Source organism: Chiloscyllium plagiosum, chromosome 19 (genome assembly GCF_004010195.1).
Source record: "Chiloscyllium plagiosum isolate BGI_BamShark_2017 chromosome 19, ASM401019v2, whole genome shotgun sequence".
NCBI lineage: Eukaryota > Metazoa > Chordata > Chondrichthyes > Orectolobiformes > Hemiscylliidae > Chiloscyllium > Chiloscyllium plagiosum.
Genome location: NC_057728.1, coordinates 37,145,301 through 37,164,954, shown reverse-complemented (window position 1 = coordinate 37,164,954; position 19,654 = coordinate 37,145,301). Strand labels below are relative to the sequence as shown.

General features: G+C 40.5%; 1 protein-coding gene across 3 annotated transcripts in view; it reads left to right on the top strand.

Moving 5' to 3' along the window:
* The window catches only part of asz1 (ankyrin repeat, SAM and basic leucine zipper domain containing 1), a 170,037-nt gene that overhangs the window by 19,325 nt on the left and 131,058 nt on the right, over window positions 1-19,654 (top strand). The window contains exon 1 of one of the 3 annotated variants that reach the window (XM_043709585.1): window positions 9,048-9,092. The exons of the other annotated variants lie outside the window; for them this stretch is intronic. Coding sequence (XP_043565520.1) covers window positions 9,063-9,092 — 30 coding nt within the window. The 5' untranslated portion in view covers window positions 9,048-9,062. Of the gene's footprint in view, window positions 1-9,047; window positions 9,093-19,654 lie in introns of those variants that run through there. 3 annotated transcript variants of the gene reach the window in all.

Here is a 19,654-nt window from a genome sequence, read left to right as displayed (position 1 = left end):
TATCTACTCTATCTATGAATCTCAACATCTTGTACACCTCTATCAAGTCATCTCTCATCCTTCTTCACTCCAGTGAGAAAAGCACTAGCTCCCTCAACCTTTCTTCATATGACATGCCCTCCAGTCCAGGCAGCATCCTGGTAAATCTCCCCTGCTCCCTTTCTAAAGCTTCCACATCCTTCCTGTAATGAGGCGAGCAGAACTGAACACAATATTCCAAGTCTGGTCTAACCAGGACAGTATAGAGCTGTAGCATAACCTGGCAGCTGTTAAACTCAATCCCCCTGCTAATGAAAACCAACACACCACATGCCTTGTTAACAATCCTATCAACTTGATTGGCAACTTTGAGGGATCTATGATCATAGACCCCAAAATTCCCCTGTTCCTCCATACTGCCAATAATCCTGTCTTTAACCCTGTATTCTGCATTAAAATTCAACCTTCCAAAATGAATCTCTTCACACATTTCCAGGTCGAACTCCATCTGGCACTTATCAGCCCAGTTCTGCATTTAATGTCCTGTTGCAATCTACAACAGCCCTCCACACTATCCACAACTTCACCAACCGTTGTGTCATCAGCAAACTTACTAACCCACCCTTACACTTCCTCATCCAAGTCATTTATAAAAGTCACGAAGAGCTGAGGTGCCAGACCAATCCTTGCGGAACATCACTGGTCACTGAGCTCCAGGCTGAATACTTTCCATCTACCATCACCCTCTGCCTTCTATGGGCCAGCTAATTCTGTATGTACACAGACAGGTTTCCCTGTATCCCATGCCTCCTTACTTTCTGAATGAACCTACCATGGAGAACCTAATCAACACCTTGCTGTCGTGGAGCTGTACACCACATCCACTGCTCTACTTTCATCAACATGCTTTGTCACATCCTCAATGAATTCAATAAGATTTGTGAGGCATGACCTGCCCCTCACAAAGCCATGCTGACTATCTCTAATCAAACTATGGCTTTCCAAAAAATCATTAACCCTGTCTCTCAGAATCCTGTCCAACACTTTGCCGAAGACTGACTGGTCTGTAATTTCCAGGATTATCCCTATTCCCTTTCTTGAACAAGGGAATAATCCTCCAATCAGGTCACCCTCCAATCATCTGGCACTACTCCAGTGGACAGTGGGGTTGCAAAGATCTTCGCTAAAGGCACAGCAACCTCTTCCTTTGTTTCCTGTAGTAATCTAGGGTATATCCCGTCTGGCCCAGGAGATCTATCTACCCTTACATTTTTCAAAATTTTCAGCATATCCTGCTTCCTAACATCAACATGTTCTAGCATAACACTCTGTTCCACGCTGTCCTCAGAAACATCAAGGTCCTCTCAGTAGTGAATACTGAAGCAAAGTATTCATTAAGAACCTCCCCCACTTCCTCCGATTCTAGGCTCAAGTTTCCTTCACTATCCCTGATCAGCCCAACCCTCACTCTGGCCATCCTCTTGTTCCTCACATAAGTGGAGAACACCTCAGGGTTTTCCTTAATCCTATTTGCTAAAGCTTTTCATGCCCCCTTCCAGCTCTCCTAAGTCCATTCTTCAGTTCCTTCCTGTCTACCTTGTACCCCTCTAAAGCCTTGTCTGATCCTTGCCTCCTCAATCTTAAGCAAACTTCCTTCTTCCTCTTGACTAGATGTTCCACATTTCTTGTCACACAACGTTCTCTCAACCTACCATCTTTTCCTTGTCTCAGTGGGACAAATCTGTCCAGCATTATCAGCAAGTGCTTTCTAACCAACCTCCACATTTCTGTTCCATCTGTTCCCAATTTTGGCGTTCCAGTTCCTGCCTAATGGCATTATAGTTCCTCCTTCCCCTATTAAATACTTTCCCATACCGTATGCTCCTATCCCTCTCCATGAGTATAGTAAAGGTTAGGGAATTGTGATCACTATCACCAAAATGATCTCCTTTTTAATAAAAAAATGTTCTTTATTCACATTGCTAATCCATGGTGTATTTTCTTTCTTTTCTGCTGTGTTTGGGATGCGGCTCTAGCTAGGTGGATGGAAAATGGTTGGGATGGCTAGATGCCTACTTACAGGCAGTTTATACCCGGTTCGGGTATTTAAATGCCCGCGCTGTGGTCTTGACAGTGGGATGGGAAATTGGGTTTGGGGATGGGTAGTTGCCCACTTTGGGCAGGGGGTGAGTTCCACTATTCAACATCGTTAGCGCTTTATATGTTGGTTTGTTTTTTTGTTTTTCGTTGTATATATTCTTTGATAATTTTGTAGGTTTGTTAACTGCAGTGGTTTTAGTTTATGTAGTTTTTATGTTCGTTGGATCTTGTGACACTAAGGCTCGACGATTTGTGTTTCGAGTTCCTCCTCTCTGGAATTTAAATGTTACTGCAAAAGGCTACGGCTAATGACTTGACTAAATGGTGTACCTGGAACCTCAAGGGGAGTCAATCTCCAATTAAGAGGAAGAAGGTATTTTTGAGTCTTAGAAAGGAGATGGTGGATATTGCTTTGTTATAGGAGACACACTTGGATGACAGGGAGCATTTGAAACTACAGCAGAATGACTTTGATCAGGTTTACTTTTCATCTTTTAATACCAAAAGTAGGGGAGTGGCTATATTGGTTAGGAGGAATCTCCCATTAAAGTTACTAGAGTGTGTGAAAGACACACATGGGAGGTTTGTAATTCTCAAAGCCCTGATAAACGGGGAAGAATATGGTGTTTTAAATGTTTATTGCCCTCTAGCCCAATCCCTCAGATATCTGGTAGATGTGTTCTCTAAACTGATCAGTCTCAAGTCCCGGCATATCATTATAGGGGGGAGATTTTAACTGTCTCATGGATCCCACAGTAGACAGGTTACCCAGAGACCCCCTGACTCCCTCTGTGCAAACTAAACAATTAGTGGATCTGTGTGTGGAGTTAGGGTTGGTGGACGTCTGGAGGTGTCTGCACCGTACAGGCAGGGATTTTATGTTTTTTTCCAATCCACACAGATGTCACACTGGATTGATTTTTTTTCTGACCCCTGTGGCAATCCTGGACTTGGTGGCATCTTGTACGATTGGTATGATCACGCTCCAGTGGTTATGACTAAGGACATTACAGTGGGTTCGAGGCACTGGTGAATGGATCCCTTTATCCTCAAGGATAATAAGTTTGTGGAGTACTTCTCTAGGGAATTTCAGGTGTTCCTATACATTAACTCAGGCTCAGTGAGTAGCCCATCTGTTCTTTGGGAAACTGCTAAAGCCTATGCCAGGGGCTTGGTTATATCTTACTCTGCCATTAGGATGAGCAGCAACATCTCCTCGAAGGATGGTTGAAGGCAACGGAGAAAGCTTACTTTGACAGGCCCTTGTTGGTCAAGCTACAGAGGATTATGGCGCTGCGGTCTGCATTGAATACTGTGCTCACGCAGACAGCAATGAAGGAGCTTACTTTTGCAAAGCAAAGTTATACGAGTATGGTGACAGGCCAGCCAAATACTTAGCATATCTTGCCAGGAAAAGGAGCACCTCTCAAGCCATTACGGTGATTAGGGAAGGGGCTGGGAACCTTTCATGTGACTCCAAAAGGATTCATGTGGCATTCCAGAGATTTTACTCTAAGTTATACCAATCTGAGTGTTGTGAGGAGGGACAGGCCAAAATGGAGTCTTTTTTCAAGGATCTGGAACTCCTGGGCATGACCCCTGAACAAGATCAATTTCTCAATGCCCCCTTATCAGAGCAAGAGGTGCTGGAGACTGTGAAGCAGCTTCAGAGAGGAAAGGTGCCAGGTCCTGTCGAACTTCCCAGTGAATTCTATAAGGAATTTATCAACATATTGTCAGGCTCGATGCTCAACATGTTTAATGACTCATACAGTCCATGATTATCTTTCGCCATTTCTGAGAGAGACCAATATTTTGCTTATTCTTAAAAATGGGAAGGTCCCAGTGGACTGTGCTTCGTATAGGCCAATTTCACTCTTAAATGTGGACTTTAAAATCCTCTCTAAGACTCTTGCTTTAAGGCTGGAGACTGTGTTACCTTCTATTGTTAAAGAGGATCAGACGGGCTTCATAAAGGGCCGCAGATTCTCCAATAATGTTGGGAGGCTGCTTAACAACAGTCAATACAGGGAATGGTAATTTTTCTAGATGCAGAGGAGGCATTTGACCGAGTTGAGTGGCCGTACCTTTTCTATAATCTGAAGCAGTTTGGCTTGAGCGAAGTCTTTATAAGATGGATAAAGGTTCTCTACAGTGGCCCTCTCGCTGTGGTCATCACCAATGGGGTGCGATCAAGCAATTTTAACATTTTTAGGGGCAGCCAGCAGGACTGTCTTCTTTCACAACTGCTTTTTACATTGGTGATTGAGCCTTTGGTGGGACTCCAATCATAGGGAAGTGGGATCAAAATTACATAAGATTTCATTGTACACGGATGATGTCCTTTTTTTGGTCAAATCCAGCAGTTTTGGTGCATCGCCTGATACAATGCATCAGTGCATTTGGCTCCTTTTCCGAGTACAAGATTAATCTTGCAAAATCAGAGGCTGTGCCAATGGGTGATCTTACAAAGGTGCTAGGTCTTGAGGGTGAATATCGATTCCCATTTAAGTGGTCATAAGAGGGTTTGTGTATCTGGGCATATTCATTATTCCAGTTCTGGATCAGTTTTCAAAGCTAATTTTGTTCAATTATTTGACAAAATCGAACAAGACCTTCAAAGATAGGAGGTGCTTCCGGTCTTATGGTTGGGCTGGTTAGCGCTTATTAAGATGAATATTCTCCCGCGTTTGTTATACCCATACGGATGCTCCCCCGATTTTCGATAAGCAAATATTCAGGAGACTGAATGGCTGGTTCAACTTTTTTATTTGGCATTGCAAGCAGCCCCTCATTAAATTAGCTAAATTGCAATTGCCTCACAGATTAAGGGGAGTGGATCTCCTGGACATAAAGCTACCAACTAAGCTCGCTTTTATCCTACGTGAGCAATTGGGTTTGTGGGGACCCTCTTTCAATATGGTTAGATATCAAAACCCCCCAGGCAAGGTGCCCCCTTACGAGCTTGTTGTTTTTGGACAAAATTAGTTAGGGAATATTGCCATAACCTAATAGTTGTCAATACTGTTAAAGCATGGAGGGCAATTCGGCAGAGGGAAGGCAATATTGGCAAAACATCTCTTACACCTATAGTGGGTATGTCAGGTTTTCAACCGGGGATGATAGATTCAGGATTCAAACATTGGGCAGCTAGGTGTGTGTCTTGCATGGGCAATTTATTTGAGGGAGACACAATGATGTCCTTTGATCAGTTAGCATGGAAATATGAGCTATCTAACAGGGACTGCTTCTGTTTTTTTTTCAAGTTAGGGATTGTATTCAAAAAAGGACTATACTTTTGACTGATCCCTACAAATCTGACATAGAGAGAGTGGTGCTTAGTGCTAAGAGTACACTTTCTGTCAGCATTTTATATTATCAATTGGGGGGTGTCCCCTCAGATGAGTTTGATTGACTCTGCAGGGTGTGGGAGAGAGAGAGCTAGGCGTTGAGGTCTCCTCAGAGGCAGGCGAAGATATTTGGGAAAATGCAAGAAAGGCATCAATTTGCAATAGGACCCTTGCTTTACAGTTGAAGATTCTCCATAGGGTCCACATGGCTCTGGACTGTTTGTCAAAACCGGATATCTTCAACATGTCCCAAGTGGAAGGTTGGTACAGGCACTCTTACCAATTGTCTCTGGTTCTGTGTTAGGCTTCAAACATTTTGGGATGCTGTGGTGGGTGCAATAGAAAGGATTTTGGGTGAAAGGGTGGAGAAGGACATGATCTCTCTTTTTCTTGGCCTACCCAGTGTGTTCCCTGCAGATGCACATAAGAAAAAACCTTTCAACATCCTCACTTTCTGCGTAAGAAAGAATATATTGCTAGGTTGGGTATCCGAAAACCCCTGGGCCTTTCGCTTGCCGGAAGATTGTTATGGAGCATATCCCCTTGGATTTTCTCACAAGAATGGTACACAACAAAACTGAGACTTTTAACATGACATGGCAGCCCTTTTTGGAATACCTGGACATAGATTTATCTGTCAAACTAATAAGGGCTTTTATATAGACGTACCGATTGTACTTTACAAGTCCAATATCCAGGGAGGAGGAACTGCTAACGTATAAGTGTCTTGTTTGGCTGAGTTAAGTTATTATTATTTATTAGTTTGTTGTTGGTTATTATTTATTTAGTTCAATAGTTAATTGTTTTTTTAATAGATATTTTTCTACATGTATTTATACATTTGTACATTAAAGTAGGTGGGATTTTTAAAAGTTTTTTGTGTTCTTTCTTTGTATTGTTTTGAATTGTATTGTTTTGTATTTGTTGTAATATTAAAAAATCTATTTTTCAATAAAAACGTGTTTTAAAAAATGGTGAAACATAACAGAGTTCCAGCTGTTATCAATCTAATTCTCTGCATTCTTGTCTAGCGTGGTATAAGCTCAGAAATTTAACAATTTCCATTAGTAGCCCAATGTGAGCAATGCTGTGTGAAATTTACATTCCCTGTTAGGCTTGTGACCCTCATACATTTGGCTAATTTTGTTTTCACTGCTATTATATATAAACTGACAGGAAAGTTAATCAGAAAGCATGTACATACCCCAGGAGTTTGGAAATCTGCCTTTAAAGAAGGATTGCATTCAGTTTGTTTTCTTTTCCATGTTCAGTACTTTGTTCGATAAAGTTAGCGTTGTCAAAAGCTAACAACCTCAAGACAAGAGTCACAAGATCTAAGTCCCTCACAAAGCACAACCTCAAGGCTGACGCTTTAGTGCAATAGTGGGAAAGTGTATTTTTGTATAACCTGTTGCACTAGGGGCACCACCAGCCTGCTCAGGTGAATGGAAAATAGCCCATTGCTCATTTAATGAAGGTCAGAGGAGTTAATCCTAATGTCCTTCAATTCATTTCATAAAAACAGATTATCTGGTCAGTATCTCATTCCCATGTATAGAAGTTTTGCTGTGTGCAAAGTGGTTGTTACATTTTCTACATTACAACAACAACTATAGTTCAGAATTACTTCATTAGCTATAAAATGCTTTGAGACTTCTGGTGGTCGTGGGAAACACTATATAGATGTAATTCTTTCTTTATTTTTATTAATAATCAAGTAAACTGGTCATTTAACAGCATATTGTGGCAATATAGGTTTCAGGACTCCTTCACCGAATACATTGCTGTCAACATCCTGAAGGTTAGCATTGACCAGAAACTCAGCTGGACTAGCCATTCAAAGTCTGTAGCTACTAGACAAGACCAAAGGCTGGGAATTCTGCAATGAGTAACTCAACACCTAACCTCCCAGGTGTGTCCACCATTTACAAGTTGGGAGTGTGATGGAATAGTTTCCATTTGTCTGGATAGCTCCAACAACGCTCCACTTTCTGAATGAGCTTTGATTATAATCTCCTGTCAGAAATGCAGAACTCTCTTCTTTCATAAAGAAAGAGGGGCGATAGTGTCAATCTCTGCATGAGATCGTGAATCCTCAGTAAACCTTGCCCATAATGTTTCCGAATAGGAAAACCTCGCATAGTGCCCATCAACCTAAATCCCAGATATAACTAAATTGCAATCACAGATAATGATAATAAAGTGAATGTACTTAATGTTGGCAGAAACAAAAAAATCAGAAATTGCTGGAAAAATTCAGGAAGTCTGGCAGCATCTGTGAAGAAAAATCACAGTTAACATTTTGAATTCGATGACCCTTCTTTAGGATTGAAGGGTTCTGAAGAAGGGCCACTGGACTCAAAATGTTAGCTCTGCCTACTTTTCACAGATACTGCCTGACCTGCTGAGATTTTCCAGTAATTTCTGTTTTAGTTTCTGATTTCCAGCATCTGTAGTTCTTTGGTTTGTTTATACTTAATGTTTATGCATCTGAAAGGGTTAATATTGAGGAGTGCCTTAAGTACCCACTGTGTTGGTGGCATATGGATTTGTAGACAGAACAACTTAAGATTTCAGAGGAGTAACATCTATCATTGAAGTCCACCCAGATTTGCAATAACAATGTCTAACATATCAATGTAACCAGTGACTAGACATTTTAAAAACTAAGAAACGACTTCCCAATTATCAATACAAGAGCATCTTTTTGTTAGGTCAGTAAATGAGTTTCCTCCATCCCACTAGACTAACCAGTCTCTGCAGGTCCCTACATTTGCAGGGTGGGGGGGGGGGGGGGTGCACGGATGGTGGTAACTGTAAACCTAACATATGGTAAAGTGTAAGCTCTGTTTAGCTACACACAGAACACTGACAAGCTAGATTTTATAAATAAATATCTTGCCACTAATCTTGTAATAGTAATAATTTAGTCATTCCAGATCTTAAAGAAACTGTGTATCACTAAAGACACCAAATAAAAATTGAAAGCATTAAACAGACCGAGTTCAAAGGTATCTATATGAACTGTTTACATAATAAATTCATGAACAAAATTAGGTAAAATAAATGTCTACTAATGTGCCACAGGGTGGCATTAGGCATACATATTGAATATAGAAATTCAGCAGAATAACGTTTATTAATACATAACATTAAATGAGAAATTATGCTGCACTGCTATGTTTATAAAAATTAGCAGAAATTACTGTGCTTTTCCTACATGACAAAATAACGAATTTCTCTGGACACTCTCCTGGTTTTACAATGTTTATATTTTCCCCTAAAATTTGTTTTCTTGGCTTTAGATATTGTGATTAGTTTACAGTTTGCTTATATGACATTTTAGAGAAATATAAAAGGTATTTACAAAGGTCACTGTAAATATGGTGGTTGATTGTTTTACAGATTGATAGGAGAGAGAATTAACACGCAGCCATGGGGGAGTGGCAGGGGAATGTGGTGCCACACATTGCTAACATATCCACTTTTGTCTATTGCAGGTGGATTGGGGGATGGATAAGTGCACAGAACATAGAACAATACAATGCAGAACAGGCCCTTCGGCCCTCGATGTTGCACCAACCTGTGAACTAATCTAAGCCCATTCCCCTACACTATCCCATCATCATCCATATGCTTATCCAAGTAACCTGTTCTCATGAGGTGACTCTGCAATATTTTTATGATAATGAAGCTATAAGCCTCAGATTTAGCAGATTTAGAAACTGTAGGCCATGTTTCTCAGAGAGAAACAGCAATTGGCAGAAAGCAAGCACTGCTGAATTCAGCAGGTGACTCTTTTCTAGACCATAGCTCCTGCCTTCATTTTGTTTTTTTTTTGCCTTTTTTTCTTTCTCTCTCTTGCTTCTGTATTTTGTGTTCAGATGGCAACTATCTTGCCATTCACACGCCTAGAAACATCCTTTAACCTGATATTTATCCCATCATCATTCTCTTGGACCTCACATAACAAAGCTTTTTGCTACTTAATCTCTTCTGCACTTGCCTTGAGCACAAACCTTATTCCTGATGAAGGGCTTTTGCCCGAAACGTCGATTTTGCCTGTCCTCGGATGCTGCCTGAATTGCTGTGCTCTTCCAGCACCACTGATCCAGAATTGAGCACAAATCTTCCCTTGTGTTCTCCTTTCCACCTTTCTCCATTGATTTGCTCAGCATTTCTGATTTGCCCTGGGTTTTGATGAAAGATAATCTACCTAAAATATTAACTATGTTACTCTCGCCACAGCTGTTGTGCATTATTTGCATTTTCTGCTTTTTAATCAATATTTAGTTTAGAACTGACATTTTTGGATCTGAAAGGGTTAATATTGAGGAGTGCTTTAAGTATGTTGGTGACATATGGATTTGTGGACAGAACAACTTAGAATTTCAGAGAAAAAGTTTTGAAACTGACTCACTGGACTTCAATCCTCTCAGTTATGACATTTTAATTGTCTAAATATTATTTTATCGGAGCACATTTTGTTTTGATCAATATTCAAATTTTAGTAGATAACATTATATCGATGCTCATCAGCTTTATGTTTTTATTCAGCCCAACCAATGTCTGTGATCTGTGGTTTGTGATCCCTTGTTCAATATTATACATTTTTGTGTTTGTAATGTTATTAGAAGCCAACTTTAGAATATGCTCTTTCAACACTTAATTTCTTGAGATACTTACTTTTCCAAATAAGTTGTGGAATCAGTAAAACTAATTTCAGATTTTAATGGAACTTAAGACTGTTCTTGCTGTTGGTGAACAGTCCTGATCAAGTCTCAGGTCAAATGGCTGATATGTTTTAAAATTGTTTAATGCAGAACTGGATATCAGTCAAGGGATAGTCACTTTTATAATGGAAGCATTATAGGGTCTCAGTTTAGGCAGCTGGAGATAAAGGTAGATAGATACAAAAACGGTTCTGGGGAAGAGTTACTGGACCCACAATGTTAACTTGATTTTCTCTCTACAGATGCTGCCAGATTTGCTGAGTTTTTCCAGCAACTTATGTTTCTCTCTCTCATTTCCAGCATCCGCAGTTCTTTGGGGTTTTTTTGAGGTAAATAAATTAGAATATAATCTCTACAGTGTGGAAACAGGCCATTTGGCCCAATAAGTCCACATCGACCCTCCCAAGATTATCCCAACCAGACCGTACACCTATTAATCTACATTTCCCCTAACTAATGCACCGAGCCTACACATCCCTGAACACTGTTAGCAATTTAGAATATAGAACATAGAACAGTACGGCACAGAACAGGCCGTTCAGCCCACGATGTTGTGCCGATCATTGATCCTCATGTAAGGTAAACCTAATGTATGAACCCTCAAATTTCCATGACCATATGCATGTCCAGGAGTCTCTTAAATATCCCCAATGACCTCGCTTTCACAACTGCTGCTGGCAATGCATTTCATGCTCTCACAACTCTCTGCATAAAGAACCCGCCCCTGACATCCCCTCTATACTTTCCTCCAACCAGCTTAAAACTATGACCCCTCGTATTAACAATTTCTGCCCTGGGAAAAAGTCTCTGGCTATCAACTCTATCTATGCCTCTCATTATCTTGTTCACCTCAATTAGGTCCCCTCTCTTCCTTCTTTTTTCCAATGAAAAAAGTCCAAGCTCAGTCAACCTCTCTTCGTAAGATAAGCCCTCCTGGTAAACCTCCTCTGAACCCTCTCCAAAGCATCCACATCTTTCCTATAATAGGGCGACCAGAACTGGACACAGTATTGCAAGTGCGGTCTAATCAAAGTTTTATAGATCTGCAACAAGATCTCACGACTCTTAAACTCAATCCCCCGTTAATGAAAGCCAAAACACCATATGCTTTCTTAACAAACCTGTCCACTTGGGTGGCAATTTTAAGGGATCTATGTACCTGCGCACCAAGATCCCGCTGTTCCTCCACACTGCAAAGAATCCTGTCCTCAACTTTCAAGTTCAACCTTCCAAAATGCATCACTTCACATTTATCCAGGTTGAACTCCATCTGCCATCTCTCAGCCCATCTCTGCATCCTGTCAATGTCACGCTGCAGCCTACAACAGTCCTCTATACTGTCAACGACATCTCCAACCTTTGTGTCATCTGAAACCTGCTGACCCATCCTTCAATCCCCTCATCCAAGACATTAATAAAAATTACAAAGAGTAGAGGCCCAAGGACAGATCCCTGTGGAACACCACTCACCACTGACTTCCAGGCAGATTACTTTCCTTCCACTACCAATCGGTGTTTTCTGTCGTGCAGCCAATTCTGTATCCAGACAGCTACATTTCCCTGTATCCCATTCCTCCTGACCTTCTGAACGAGCTTACCATGGGGAACCTTATCAAATGCCTTGCTGAAGTCCATATACACCACATCCACTGCTCGACCCTCATCAACTTGTCTAGTAACATCCTCAAATAACTCAATAAGATTTGTGAGGCATGACCTGCCCCTCACAAAGCCGTGCTGACTGCATTTAATCAAGCCATGCTCTTCCAAATGGTGATAAATCCTATCCCTCAGAATCCTTTCTAACACCTTGCAGACGACAGAAGTGAGATTGACTGGTATGTAATTGCCGGGGATTTCCCTATTTCCTTTCTTGAAGAGAGGAATTACATTTGCCTCCCCCCAGTCCTCAGGTATGACTCTGGTGGAGAACGAGGATGCAAAGATCTTCGCAAGCGGCGAAGCAATCACATTTCTTGCTTCCCAAGTGGAGGACAAATCTGGTCTGGCCCTGGCGACTTGTCAATCTTAATGTTTGTCAACATTTTCAGCACATCAGCTTCCTCAATCTCTATCCATTCTAGCATGCTTACCTGCTCCGCAATGGTTTCATTCACTACAAGGTCCTTTTCTTAGTAAAGACGGAAGCAAAAAACTTATTTAGGGTTTCCCCTACCTCCTCAGACTCTATACACAAGTTCCCTATGCTATCCCTGATCGGCCCTACTCTTTCTTTGTTCATTCTCATATTCCTCACATACGTGTAAAATGCCTTTGGATTCTCCCTAATCCTTCCTGCCAAGCCTTTTTGTGCCCCCTCCTGGCTCTCCTCAGACCATTTTTGAGCTCCTTCCTTGCCTGCCTGTAATCCTCTAGAGCTGAGCAAGACTCTTGTTTCCTCCACCTTACGTAAGCTGCCTTCTTTCTTTTGACGAGAAGCTCCTCCGCTCTCGTCATCCAAGGTTCCTTTATCTTACCCCTTCTTGCCTGTCTCAGAGGAACACATTTATGCATCACTCGCAACAACTGTTCCTTAAACAAACAGTCTCCACATGTCTATAGTGCCCTTTCCATGGAGCAATTGCTCTCAGTCCATACTTCCCAACTCACGTCTGATTTAGCATGGCCAATTCACCTAACCTGCGCATCTTTGGTTTGTGGGAGGAAACCTGCACAGACACAGGGAGAATGTGCAAACTCCACACAGACAGTCGCCCAAGACTGGAATTGAACACTGTGAGGCAGTAGTGTTAACCATTGAGCCACCATGCCGCCCGAGGTTCTTGATAAGCAAATCGGTGAAAGGTTTTCAGTGTTTTAATGATTGGTGGGAAACCTAACCCTCCTCCAGGAAGAAGAAACATTTCTGAGATTTTTTTTCACGTTCTAAAAGATGTAAGAATATTTCTCATCGTTCCATCATAAAATCAGAGGTGCTGATGTTCACTGATTATCAAACGATGTTCAGCACCATTTATGACTCTTTAGAAACTGAAGCAGTCCATGTCTAAATGTAGAAAGACCTGGATGATGTCTGGGTTTGGGCTGACAAGTGGCACGTAACATTAGTGTCACACAAGTGCCAGGCAATGAACATCTATAACAAAAGATAATTTAATCATCACTCCTTGATATTCAATGACACTAGTATAGTTGAATCCTCCTATTATCTACATCCTAGGAAGTTACCATTGACCAGAAACTGAACTGGATTAGCCATCTAAATACTGTGACTACAAAAGCAGATCAGAGGCTAGGAATCGTGCAGCGAGTAACTCAACCTTTGACTTCCAAAAGTCTTTCAATCATCTATTAGGTATAAGTCAGGGGTGTGATGGAATACTTCCCACTTACCTGAATGAGTGGAGCTGAACAATATTCAAAAAGCTTGACAACATCAAGAACAAAACAGCTAGCTTGATTGGTATCACATCCACAACTATCTATTTCCTCCACCACCAACACCCAGTAACAGCAGTGTGTACCATCTATAAGATGCACTACGGAAATTCACCAAAGTTTCTTAGTCACCACCTTCCATACCCAATACCAAAACCAATTAGAAGGACGAGGCTAATAGATACATGGGAACACCAGCACCTGAAATTTCGCCTCAAGCCACTCATCATCCTGATTTGAAAATATACCTCCAAATCTTCATTGTCACGAAGTCAAAATCCTGGAACTCTCTCCTTATCATCATTGTGAGTCTTTTAAACCAAATGGACTGCAGCAGTTCAAGAAAGCAGCTCACAACTAAGATGACCAATAAATGCTGGCCCAGCTCGAGACACCCAAATCCCATGAATGAATAAAAATAATCAAAACTGTAACCATTACTGCCAGTGTAATTATTTTCATTATTTCCTTTATAAATTTCAAGAAAGTGAAATACACTTTTGTGAGAGCACACAATGGGCTGCAGTGAATCAGACACAGATTAGACGTCCCACCATTGACTTGAAAGGAAAAGAAAATGGAGTGGGTGGGCGTATAACAGGTTGAACATTTGTTATGACCGGTTTTGTAGCCTTGATGAAGTTGGGTTTTAATGGCAAAATGTATAACAAACAAACAATTAAGTTAAAACAAACAGCAACAACGACTTACATTTATACATCAAGTTGAATGTAAAGAAAAATGTCAAAGCTCAATTGTACAAAATTGGAGAATAAGCCAATATTTTCCACTGCTTCAGGTTGAACCAGAGTGTTGACACCTTTAGATTTTATTTTATCTCAAGATGACATTTAGATGTCACATGCACACAAGCACAAATACCATTTACTTCCAGTAATTAAGATTGCTGTCCCACTGCTTCTGCCCACCTGCTGATGAAACCATGATGAAATCCTTGTGAATTCCAAGTTCAATTATTCCATGTTATTATGACCCAGCTTCCTCAATTACAACTTTTTTTTACTACATTTGAAACGTCCTACTTTTTTCCCATTGTAAGTTAGCAAAGTAAGAACAGAGCTGAGTATGTTATTAAGTAGTAGACAGATTTATTGAGATGTTAAGATTACACAGCCCCTATTCATACTAGATGAATAGAAGATTGAATATCACACCAATGTATATGTGGCATAGTTACATAGCAGCATACTGACAACTCTTTTAAGAAATCACTACTACCGTATATCAATATTTAGAAGTATATATTTAGTTGATGTCAGTAGAGCTCATCATATGATGACATGATGAATATTATAGCCATGTAGATGAATATGATTCTGAATTACAAATTATAAAATTAACATTTCAGGTTACATTTCCAAATATGCTATTATATTATTTAAGGAAAAGCATCCTTCCTTATTATTATTATTTATTCTTTCCTCTAATTTACCATCTGCAAGTAGATGTCTTGCTCCAAATCTTTGTCACAGTTGCTGTATTCACTTGATAAGAGTCATAGAGTTATACAGTTTGGAAACAGACTCCTTGGTCCAACCAGCCCATGTTGACCATAATCCCAAACTAAACTAATCATACAAAAGCTTCGGACTTCCCATCTCAATTTGGCAAACTCTCTCTTTGTCAATCATGTTGATTAGACTGAGGGAAGAGTCTTGCCCCTGTTCCACCAATTCTCCTTCTACCATTCCATCTCATGACCAGCATAACTAGAGATAGATTATGAGGCTCATGAAAAAGTTGCAAAGGTGCACTAGCAAATTAGCATTTACACGGTATGTGAAAATAGCAGCGGTTTATTTGGCAAATGAAAGTTACTGAATAAAAGACAACATGACGCATAATTGGGCTCTGTGGCCTGTAATTCTGGTGCAAAGGGAGCTAGTTAAGGAAAATTTGAAAAGTGGACTGCTCTGACCCATTTTGGGATTTCTTGAACCAGTCATATTATAGAGGAGAATGGTGCAGGTAGATCCTTTGCTTGTACTGCAAGTGTCTTCTGGAAGTCAATCATTGTCCAATGTTGATTTGATCCCCAGCCAGCTATCTTGGATAACACTTCACTTGTTAACACAGTGTTCAGAATGCACAATGAGTGTGTGTTTAGCTGCATGAAGGAACTCGCTCCTTTGCTCTTTAAATTCTTTACCCTTCAATTTACAGGCCGTTTGGTTTTGACTAATTATTGTTAGATTTAGTGGAAGTATTTGTTGATGGAGGAGTAGTGAGAAACTGTTTATGTCCCAAGGAAGTAGCACTATAACTTTGAAAGGTGTTCCATGCTTTTGCAATTCCTCTGACTACACCACTTGCTGCCATTTATGGGGGCTGTAATTGTATTTTGCCTGGACTTTAGTATTAGAGGGAGATGGACCATAGGCAGCAGAGAAGAAAAACTGCTTAATGAGGAAGGGGCAGAGAAGTGTTCTCAGGAGGAGTCCTTAATAACCTGGTGTCTTCAAAAATAACTTTTCCCATCTGTAGCTCAGCCAGGAGCAGTATATGTTGTCCTTCAGGGCAGAAAATCTGCTATTCTTACCCACCCTGAACTCTCGGCCTAAAGCAACATTACTGGCTTTTAGCTGCATTCTAAAATGAGCTGGAAAACTACACAAGTGTAGGAAACTGTGACAGAAAAGTGGAAAAAAGAATAAAATACATTGCCCCACTTTGACCAATGCACCAGAAATAACAAAGGATGCTCAGCTCAGTCAGCACTGCCAAACTCTCCCCATTAACATCTGGGGACCTGTACTGAAATTGAGAGAGTTCTCCCACAGCCCCACTCAAGCAACGAACTGATATTGTGTTCCTCACTGGATCATACATAACAGCCAAAATCATAGACTCCTTTTTTGCCATCCCTCTGGTATATACCTTGTCCTACTGGCCAGACAAACACACCTAGAGGTGACTGTTGTTTGTGCTGCAGAACTACCATTTAATACCAATTAATGGTCAAGATAGGATGCTGATACTCCATTTAAAAAAGAAATCCAAATCAATGGCTCTGACTCACCACTGGGCAGTTTGGACATGACCATTGTGCCAAAAGCGTCTGATAATTTCCCATTGTAGATATTTACAATCAGCCTATTCAAATGTGTTGTGACACACCTCAGCAACAGGTAACCTCGATCCTAGACTTTCTGGTTTCTTTGCCACTATGTCACTTAAGACTTTGTTTAAAACTGGACATAATGACCTGGACAACAGTGGCAGAGTGTGAACCACTAGTGAGTCTTAATGAGAAGAAGCACTTGTCTTAACAAGATAAAGCAATTGTATGATAGCAATAGATACAAGTTACATTGCTAGTTAGACATTACATCTAAGATGATTAGGTGACAATGATGACTCATTTGTCTTCACTGGAATCTTTCCCACTCAAGATCATATTATATACTAAGATTGAGCGCAGCTTAATGCAGTCACCAATATAGAATCACAGAGTAAATTCACAGAGATTTTACAATATGAAAAGAGGCCCTACAGCCCAACATGTCCACACCAGTCATCAAACATCTATCTAGTCTAATCCCATTTGCCAGCATTTAGCTTTAGCCTTATATATTATGGTGTTTCAAGTTCTTATCTACTTTCTTCTCAAATGACGAGAGTTCTTGCCTCTACTATCTTTTTAGACAGCGAGTTCCAGATACCCACAACTCTCTGGTGAACAAAGGATTTCCTCAAAACGCCACTGAACCTCTTTCTCTTTTCATAGAAACTGGCCTCTTGTTATTGACCCCTCTATGAAAGGGAAAGGTTTCTTCCTCGCTCCATGCCAACATCCCTCAGAACTTCATGCATCTCATTCAGATGCCCCCCCAGCCTTCTCTACTCTAAGAAAAGTAACTCCAGTGTAACTAGTCTCTCTTCATAGGTAAATATCCTAGTGAATATCTAGTGTACCCACTGCAGTGCGATCGTATCATTCCTATAGTGTGGAGACCAAAACTGTACGTGGTACTCCAGCTGGGACCTAAATAATATTATGTATAGCTTCATTATAACCTCACTGCTGTTGTATTCAATACCTTGAATACTAAAGACAAGTATCCTTTAGGCTTTCTTCACCATCTTATCTACCTGTTCTGCTGCCTTCAAGGATCTAAGGACACGTATTCCAAAGTCTTTCTCTGATTCTCAGTGTATCCTAGGGACATATCATTCAACGTATACTCTGTTGCCTTATTGGTCCCCTAAAATGTGTCACTTTAACTTTTCAGGATTAAAGTCATTTTCCATTGTTCAGCCCATCTGACCAGCTCACTTATATTGTCCTGTTGTCTAAGGCTTTCCTCCTTACTACTTACCATCCCACCAATTTTCACATCATCTGTGAACTGACTGATCATACCACCTATATTCATGTCTAGATCAATTGGAAAGGACCCAGCATCAAACCATGTGGTACACATTTCCATGGAGGCTCAAGTCACAAAAACACCCTTCAGCCATCATCATCTGCCTGCCATGCAGAGCTATCAAAATCTTTACTGAAGTTCATGTAGACTACATTAAGTGCATTACCCTCAGCTACACACCTAGTCATCTTGTAATCTTTTCAGAACCATTAACCTTATAAAATAGTGGTGACACAATCATACCCTGGCACAATGCGGTTCGGAGTGAGTCCTTAATATTGACCTGAAGTCTCATGAAGCCTCAAGGCATCAAGTTAAATGTGGGCAAGGAAACCTCCTTCTGATTATCAGCTAGCACCGTTTCTCAGCTAATGAATTGGTACTCTTCCAAGTGGAACACCACAAAAAGAACCACTAAGGATGGCAAGGGCACAAAATGTATTCTGAGCAGGGCACTTAAATGTTGATCACCAAGAGCAGTTCAGAAGCACCCCCACTGTCTGAGTTATCTAAGTACTGAGGAATATATCCACCAGTTTAGGCCTGTTACAGGTGGTGAGAGATTCAACAAGAGGCAACAATCTTCTTGATCCTGCTCCTGCTTGTTGTAGATGCATCTGTCCATGATAGCATTAGTTGGAATGACCGCCATCATAGTTTTTATAGAGACTAAGTCCCATCTGCATAATTGAGGAAATTCTCCATTGTGTAATATGGAACTACCAGCAGACGAAATAGAATAGATTCAGAATAGATTTAGCAGCTCAAAACTGAGCATCAATGGCACGATGTATGTCATTAGCAGAAGTTGATATTCATATACATCACCTAATAGCATAAATCACAAGCATTTTTAAAAATCTTTGATGGGATGTGATGTGCCCATTCCTAATTTCCCTTGAGCTGAAAGACTTATTAAAGGTTGTGGGTCTGGAATTACATCTAAACCAGGCCACATAAGGATGGCAGATTACCTGCTCTAAAGAACATCAGAAAACCAGATCTTTTTATGATAATTGAAGATAGTTTCAAGATCAGCATGATTGAGACGAGCTTGCAATTTTATATTTTAATTGAATTTAAATTCCCTCAGCTGCTGTTGTGGGAATATTCTGATTCATTAGCTGAGGGAGGGTACTTGGTGATAATCAGAGAGCAATTTTCTTGCCCATGTTTAACTTGATGCCTTGAGACTTTGTGAGATCTCAAGTCAATGCTGAGGACACACTCAGAATGGCATACTGGCAAGCAGAAACAGCATATCATAAACAAATTAATGCAATCCTGCAACTAATGGATCAGATCAAAATTCTGCAGTCCTGCTATATTCAGTCATGAAAGTTGTGGGGCAAATAATAAAACTACTAGATGAGGAAGTTCCGAAAACTTTTCTCCATGACTAATAAATGTTAATCTCACCAGAGGCACTCACATTCCATGAATAACATAAAGAAGGTATGTTCACTGTCCTGCCTTCTCAAATTAGATTTATAACCTTAAAGTAGGGTAACAATATACTTCCAGTGGCTATCAAGGACCTTATCAATCTTTATCCCCATATATTCCACAGATGAACTTCATATTCTCTCTCCGTACACGCATCTTAATTGGTGGACCTGTCTATTATTTGATGCTAGCAGCAAGAGTCATTCTTGACTTAATTATTAAGTAGCTCTAAGGCATTACTCAAAAACAAGGGTAT